Source organism: Poecilia latipinna, unplaced genomic scaffold (assembly GCF_001443285.1).
Source record: "Poecilia latipinna isolate Pla-1442-1.1 unplaced genomic scaffold, P_latipinna-1.0 Scaffold2803, whole genome shotgun sequence".
Taxonomy (NCBI): domain Eukaryota; kingdom Metazoa; phylum Chordata; class Actinopteri; order Cyprinodontiformes; family Poeciliidae; genus Poecilia; species Poecilia latipinna.
This window is the reverse complement of record NW_015115419.1, coordinates 21,639-29,550: the sequence shown is the minus strand read 5'-3', so window position 1 is coordinate 29,550 and position 7,912 is coordinate 21,639. Positions and strand designations below refer to the sequence as shown.

General features: G+C 33.2%; 1 protein-coding gene across 1 annotated transcript in view; it reads left to right on the top strand.

The window, feature by feature from the left end:
• Positions 1-4,292, top strand: part of gch1 (GTP cyclohydrolase 1) — a 28,603-nt gene extending 24,311 nt beyond the window's left edge. Inside the window, exons 4-6 of the mRNA XM_015021542.1 lie at positions 166-197; positions 446-530; positions 1,587-4,292. Coding sequence (XP_014877028.1) covers positions 166-197; positions 446-530; positions 1,587-1,713 — 244 coding nt within the window. The 3' untranslated portion in view covers positions 1,714-4,292. The remainder of the gene's footprint in view (positions 1-165; positions 198-445; positions 531-1,586) is intronic.
• Positions 4,293-7,912: the final 3,620 nt, after the last annotated feature.

The window sequence follows — 7,912 nt, the reverse complement described above, 5'->3', positions numbered from 1 at the left end:
TTTTTTAAACTTTAAAATATTCTTTGACATTTTTGTGGCTGTATTAAATATTCTATTTAGGTGTATAAATATGATGAAAATAAAAATAAACCTTTCATCATCACCGATTTATCGGCTATAGTTAAATAAGCAAATGATTTATTGACCTTTCTTCTTTCCTCTTAGGATTGTTGAAATCTACAGTCGTCGACTACAAGGTGCTTTTATTTACATGTTTATCTCTGTTATTTTGACTTTTAAGCTAATAAAATGAGTAGTTATTAAATCATTTATTAATTACTTACAAGCATTATTTATTATAATACTCTTCTATTGTGTTGTGGTCTGTGATAATCGATCAATTGGATAAAAAAAATTGGCACATTTGTAGATTTTTCATTTACCAAAGTTGAGATCCTGTTGTCCTTGATCTGTTTGTTTCTCCGTTTGTCTCTTGCTTCCCCAGTTCAGGAGAGGTTGACCAAACAGATTGCCGTTGCCATCACCGAGGCCCTGCAGCCCACTGGGGTCGGAGTCGTTGTCGAGGCAACGTATGTATCTCTCTACGGACGCAGAAACTTTATCAATTTAGTCACGTTTAAACCATAATCTTCAACTTTATAAGATGGACCAAACGCGCTTTCTGACTGCAGCCTGCAGTTTGTATTCACAAACACCAGAGGGCGCTCCTCTCCTTGCTTACTCAGATAATGGTCATGTTGAAATCAGGATTTTTACAGTCAGAAGTCACAGATGATTACAACAATAAATTATTTTATGAACTTATGGAGAAATCTGCAGGTTGCATTAGTTTTTATTTCTATTTGTACAGTTATCTCTAATCTTGCTTTAAAGAAAAACATCCGTCTCTTTCCAGCTGAAAAGTTGTAAAAACACAAAATCTTACCAAATTTTTGGTCTAGTTTGTAGTGAAAATATCTTAGTATTATCTTATTTTAAAAATACTATCTTACAAGTAACTTTTCAGAAAGATATAGCTTATTGTTTTAAGTCAATAATTCCTAAATATTGATTAAAAAAAGTTAGTTCCACTGGCAAATTATTTCATTTATAACAATATAATTTTCCTCATGTTGTTATAATGTATTATGTTATGTTTGGCCGCTTCTCTGATGTTAGCTGTTTAAAATGTGAATATTCAGATTCAAGTAGGTAATTATTTTAGTAATCAACTATTCTATCAATTATACTGATTTAACAATTAATTGATTACTAAATTAGTTGACATTATTTCAATAATGTCATGATTAAAAACCAATTAATCATGATTAACCCTAGACTCAAGCAATAAGTCTGTTAGCCATTAATCAATCATTAAATTAGTTGCCAATTATTTCAGTAATTGATTAATCACAATTAATATAATTAACCATTTCAGCCCTGGACTCAAATAATAAGTCTGTTTACTCCAGTTAGTGATTAATTGATTACTAAATTAGTTGACGATTATCTCAGTAACGATTATTAATCGTTTCCAGACTCACCGGCTGCGGCGGCCATCTTGGCCTGCGCTGGCCTTTCTGCAGGTTTAAATGTTGTTCTGTGTGTTTCTTGACGTAACGGCGCCGTTCCGCTCGTCTCTTCAGCCACATGTGCATGGTGATGCGAGGCGTCCAGAAGATGAACAGTAAAACCGTCACCAGCACCATGCTGGGCGTCTTCAGGGAAGACCCGAAAACCCGCGACGAGTTCCTGACCCTCATCCGAAGCTGAAGACGAAGAACCTCCTCTTCCTCCTGTTGCCTGGGGTTACCTCCACCTGCTCGGCCCACCTGCCGTGCCGCTGTGTGTGTGTGTGTGTGTGTGTGTGTTTCCGTCTCACCGAAGGCAGTGAAAGGTGTTTGCTCCATGTTATTGTTCACTCTGATGACCCAATGAGCCGGAGCGTCGCCTTCAGGCCGCTGACTGACCCGATTATTCTCAGATTTTACCCTGCAGGTTTTTTTGTTTGCCGGCCACCAGACACCTGAGCTTTTCCTGAAAACTGGTCCTGAGAAAAATTAATTAATTGATTATTTTTTTGCATAATTTCGACGTAATCTATTCATATTTGTCCGTTGTTCCTGTAAGAAACGTTTTATTTTGTTTTGTAAACATCAAAATTGCAGTTTTAAGTCCTGAATGTAAATTCAGGAATTGTCACTGAGGGCATTTCATAAAGTTTTAAAGAAATCATTTGAGAACACATTCAAGTTTTTGAATAATCGACATAAAAAGTCACATATAAAAATATTTCAATAAACCAATAAATAAGCAGATTAACAATAACTTTCAAAGTAGAAAAACACCTTTAATCTGAACATTTAAAGATGCACCAACAATGCTTGGATAATCTACACTGGTAGAAACAAAAAAAGACAAAACAACTGATTTTAAATGAAAATATTAATAAATCTTAATTAGAATATTTTACTGACAACATAAAATAACTGTAGCTCTGACACTTTAATCATATCTAAAACTATTGCTGTTTACTTGTAGCTTTAAGACCTAGTCATAATTTTTAGCATGCTACATGCTAGTTTTATGCTAACTAACTACACTACATGCTAATTTAGTTCAATATTGACTGTTCTGCTTGCTGATTATGCTGATTTCATTTAGCTTAATGCTGTTTATAGCTAAAAAAGACCTTTTAACATGAACATTTTTAAATAAAGAGCCAACAGGTCTTAAAACATCCACATCAGTACAAACCTGCTGGCAGTGAACAATTAACAAAAACAAAACTATTGATTTTAAATTAAACTTATCCATTAAAATATAAATCTGTGACCTTCTATATTTATAGAGTATTGCTATGTTTATTTGTAGCATGCTACATGCTAATCATGCTAGCTGCTAACTACATTACATTCTAATTTAGTTCAATGTTGACTGTGCTGCTTGTAAATTATGCTAATTTTAATTAGCTTAATGCTATCCTACATGACAATTAAGGTACATGCTAGTTATGCTAATGTGAGCAATGCTACAAGAAAAGTATGCTAAAGTTTTTACCATGGGCCAATTTTTTTTACAATTATTTCCATCCATCCATTTTATATACATTATATTTGAAAATAATTTTTAAAAAGTTGTTGTGTCCTTGGACTAGACTAGACCCTTCTCCCTGGTGGTCAGAGGGCCACTTCTGTCAAAGCTCCCGCTCCCAGGGCTACAATGTAGCTTACCACCATCAGTGTATGAATATGTGTGTGTGTGAATGACTGAATGTAATGTTGAGCGCTTTCTAGTCCTCTGGACTAGATAAAAGTTGCACAAGTACAGGTCACTTACCATTTGTCTGGAATTTTGCACGTGTATTTTCATCAACAAGAGCAGGATGTGAGTCACATTTCATTTTCTTTTTGGCCAAATTTAATAAATGGCTACGCCCAATCTGGTTTTCAATTAACATATGATGTCATGGTCATATTTACTTTCAAATTAAATGGAAAAAAAAAAAGATAAATACTTTGTGTTGAACCTTACATTCTCCATTTTACGATTTTTATTTGTATTTTTTTAAATGCCTCCCATCATTAAAATTTCACCCTACCCCAAACATTTTCTTTTACATGTTTATCTGTATCGACTGCCTGAGTTAGCAAACCAAATTTAAACCATCCTTGAATTGTGGTCAAGGGCCACACAAAATCATCACAAGGGCAGAAAATGGCCCGCGAGCCACACATTGGACATCCCTGAATTAAGTAGATAAAAATAAACATTTTGTCATCTGTAACAGCTTCCATGATGACTTTCTAAAAGTGATCAGTGCAAATAATTCAGTTAAAATCTATTTTGCAATGCACCTTTGAAAAGGTTCAACTTCAGCTGATTACCTGCTAACTGTGCTACAAGCTAATTTCTATATCGGCGTCAGAACGTCGTCTCATAGTAATCTTTAAAATCCCATAGATGATGTTGAGAAGACGAGCCGCCTAACTTCCGAAATGTCTGATGTTTTAAATTCCCCGGGGATTTTTATTAAGGTTAAAAACCGCAGCAATTATCTCCGGGTGTTAGCATTAGCACGTTCAGGTAGCTCCCGTTGTTTTATGGTCTATTTATAAGCTAACTGTGCTACATGCTAATTTCTAAATTTAGCATCAGGACGCGCTTTGGTCACAGTGATATCTAAATAAATATAGAAAGCTATCCATTTTTTTAAATTAAAAAATGTTATTCTGAGAAAAGCATTGTAATTTCCTGCCTATTTATATCTTTTTATTTTTACACATTTAATAGGCTACCATGGCTCTGTCGATCCCCCTTTTGTTTCTTTACACTTTATAAACCTCATATCTAAACAAAAGCTCAATTGTTAGAACAAAAGCAATTTTTAAAGTCAAGCTTGTAAAAGAAAGATATCTGAATCCTTGTTGGAACCAACATTTTCCCTTGAAACATTTTTTTATTCCTTTGTGAGGAACTGCCTTTATCTGCCAACCAGCCTCTGGATTTAAACCAAAAAATGTCCATGAAAGGTTTATTAAATGTATTTGTATGTATGTGTGTGTTTTCTTCTCAGTTTCCATCCTGGTAGATGGACACTGTGAAGACCAGTTTGTTTTGTGTCTTTGCACACCAGTGCATCATGATGTCCGCTGTCTGGTTGTAATGGTGTAACTGGAAGATGAATGCTAAGAAGAAGGAAAAAAAAAAAACGCTTTAACTGTTTCTGTGGCCTTGTTTATTTGTTGTGCTCATTTTAAAAACTTTTTAATCAAAGATAATAAAAGTATGTGACAGCAGAGAGTGTGTTTTATTATGACTCTTTATTCCTGATTTACATGTTAAGTTTGTGAAATAAATTACCGTTTGAATTTGTTGTAAATGTAAGATGTTTGCTTAGAGCTGACACACAGGTGTTGTAAACGCACTGCTGCCCTCTTGTGGTCAAAATCAAAACCACAGCTGAGATGTTTTCTCAGGTTTCAACATTTGAATGTGTTTTTATGTCTTTAATGAAGAGATATTTTTCTAATTTCCAAAGGATTTCATGACCAAATCAAGATGTTCTGAATGTTTCGTTGCAGAATCAGACAAAAAAACCACAAGCAGAGGCGTTTTGTTCATTTGTTTTTATATAAATTGGGGGCATGCCAAATCACAGCATTCTGGTACATCGCAGCAAAAGTACAAAACACATCAAAATAATTCTCATTTCATCGTTTTCACACCAAAATGTGTGTGAAGACAACAAGGATTCAACAGGTACCAACCAGTTTAAGCAGCCAGGCTCACGTTCAGGCTCATTTACTCAAACTTCTGTACGCATCTGGATTATTTTATTACAAAAATAATCCAAGAGATCTAAATCTGGAGGTTCAGTTTATGAAATTTAACCAGTTCTGTGAATATTCAGGTGCTAAAACTGCTGGAAGTAAGATTTATTATTGAGGCAAAGAGTTTGCAAATTGATTTAAAAATGATAAACTGCATCAGTTATGAATGAATTAATGTATTTTTAGTTAAATCATATAAAGTTAAACATTTAGCAGATGCTAAAATACTACAAACTCAAAAATGAAAACTGTTTGGACTGAATCAATATAGTCGTAAAACCAAACTGGATGTTTTGTTTTTAAATAAATTGGTTGTTTCTGAACGTGAACTCCACTCAGCTGTCATTCCTCCCAAAGCCGAAACATAAAAATCGATACAAAACCATTGATTTTGTTTTGCTTTTTCATGATGTTGATGTGTCAAGTATACAAAAAAGGCACTGCCATTTGTTATTCTAAATACGACTTTCCCAGTCTTGTGCATGCAGTTTAAAATATAAATATATATTTTTAATTGTCTTTTCATTTTCTAGATTTTTTTTATTTTTTGCAACTTTTTATTATTAAACATACATTTAATTTTTTTTTTCAAATATAGAAAGAAGTAAGCCTGCAGTCAATACAGGACATCGGCTCTTTGATAAAATAAATCTAGATGAAATAAAGGGAGAACAGTCAAGCAGTAACGCTTAGTTACATATTTCCAAAAAAAAAAAAAAAAATACCGGGCATCCAAAAAAATACAAACTGATTTGCAGACTCTATGAAAAAATAAAAAAAGCATACATAACAACGTAAAATACGATAAATGCTTTTGGAATAACAAAGCGTTAAATGTTAATACTGCGCAGAGCTGATTTGGTTTGATTTAACACAAATTACATCACTTTGTTCACACATCAAGTCTCTTTAAAAGAAGAATTTATGTTTTTCAGAAACATAAAAACCATCAGAAATATCTTTATTTCTCTTAAGCAGATTCCCAACTGAATGAAACACACTGCCACCAGGCAAAACGTGTTAATCCGCCGCTAAAAATAGTCCTCCCAAAATGGCCGCTTGGTGGGAAACACCACCAGCCAGATTTCAGCTCGTGTTAAACGTCTTCCTTCTACAAACACATTTCTGACTCCAGAACCAAACGAAGAGTTTGGATCTGGATAAAATTAAACAGAAATACAACAAAAGCAAACAAGAACAAAAAAAGACGATATATCTGAGATGTATGCATGGTCACCAGCCATAACACGTTAACACAGACGGTACTTAAATAATAAAACACAAGTTTTACCTCTGCAGGAAACACGGAAAACAAAAGGAAATAAATTATTTTCTACTTAAGTACTGAGCGATGCATGGCAGTGAAGCTGAGAGATTATAGAGAAACAAAACCAACGTTTAGAGTTTAATCTGCTTCCTCTGCATCTGAAGGGAGTTTCTGAACACGCAGATTTTCAGTCATCCAGGATTTAATTTTAAATGAAAATTTTCATGTAAAACATGAAAAACCAACATTGAAGAGATTTCATCTTTCTACACTGCAGCCTAGACTCGTCTCCTCAGGCAGTTTCACAGAAACCCACACTATGGGACTAAAGCTGAAACGACTAACCCAATTAATCGTGATTAATCATGATTTAGTGATCGATTAATCGTTAATTGGAGCACAGAGACTCAAAAAATGCAGTTTGCCACAAGAACAACATGGTAAGAGTATTAATTAAGCCAAAATTGTACAAAAATTATATGCATTTTGCATTAAGTGATGGTATTGCATATTGCAAACAAAAAATAATCAACAGGGCAGCCCTTCACTGTATTGATTTTTTTTTTACCCGATTAATCGTCAGAACTGAAGAAACGATTTGTATGAAAGTCAAAACGTCTAAGAAAAGTTCAGCTGTTTCCATTTAAAACTCAGGAGTTTCTGCACATTTTTAGCCTCTTAAAACAAATTAAATGCCAAATAAAAGCATTCGCCGTTACAGAGCAAAACCGTTTAGAAAATGCAGAACAATTAAAATACATAAAAATGTTTTTATCTTTTAGTCGCTTGCAGCAAACTGAGTATCTCTGTGAAGTCAAAAAAACGTTTTCTAATTATTTTGAGGTCTGAGTTTGGATTAATGTTTGCTAGCATGTTAGCATGTAGCTTTCATTAACACAACAAACGTTTCCACGTCACGGCTTCGTTCAGAACAGAAACATCCGGTAATTCAGATTTCACTGACAAATTCAGATAAATTATTAAAGTCTAAAATTTAGTAGAAAAACAAAAACTTTGTAGAAAAATAAAAATCAAGAAACTTTCTGTGTTTCAAAAGTTGAAAATTTTCTAGAAAAAAAAACAACTCAGTTTTTAGATTAAATTTTCTAGTAAAAAATTTTTGTAAAGTCGAAAATTTTCTAGTAAAAACCTCAGAAATTTTGAGATTAATCTCAGAAATATTCTAAAAAAAAATCAAGAAATATTCTGTTTAAAAAGATGAAAATTTGCTGGAAATTTTTTTTGAGAATTTCTGAAATTCTAGAAAATCTCAGAAGTTATTAAATTTTCCTAAAAAAAAAAAAAAAAAAAAAAAAACTTTTTTTGGCAAAAAAAAAACAAAAAAATATTGATTTTTAAGTTAAAAATATTG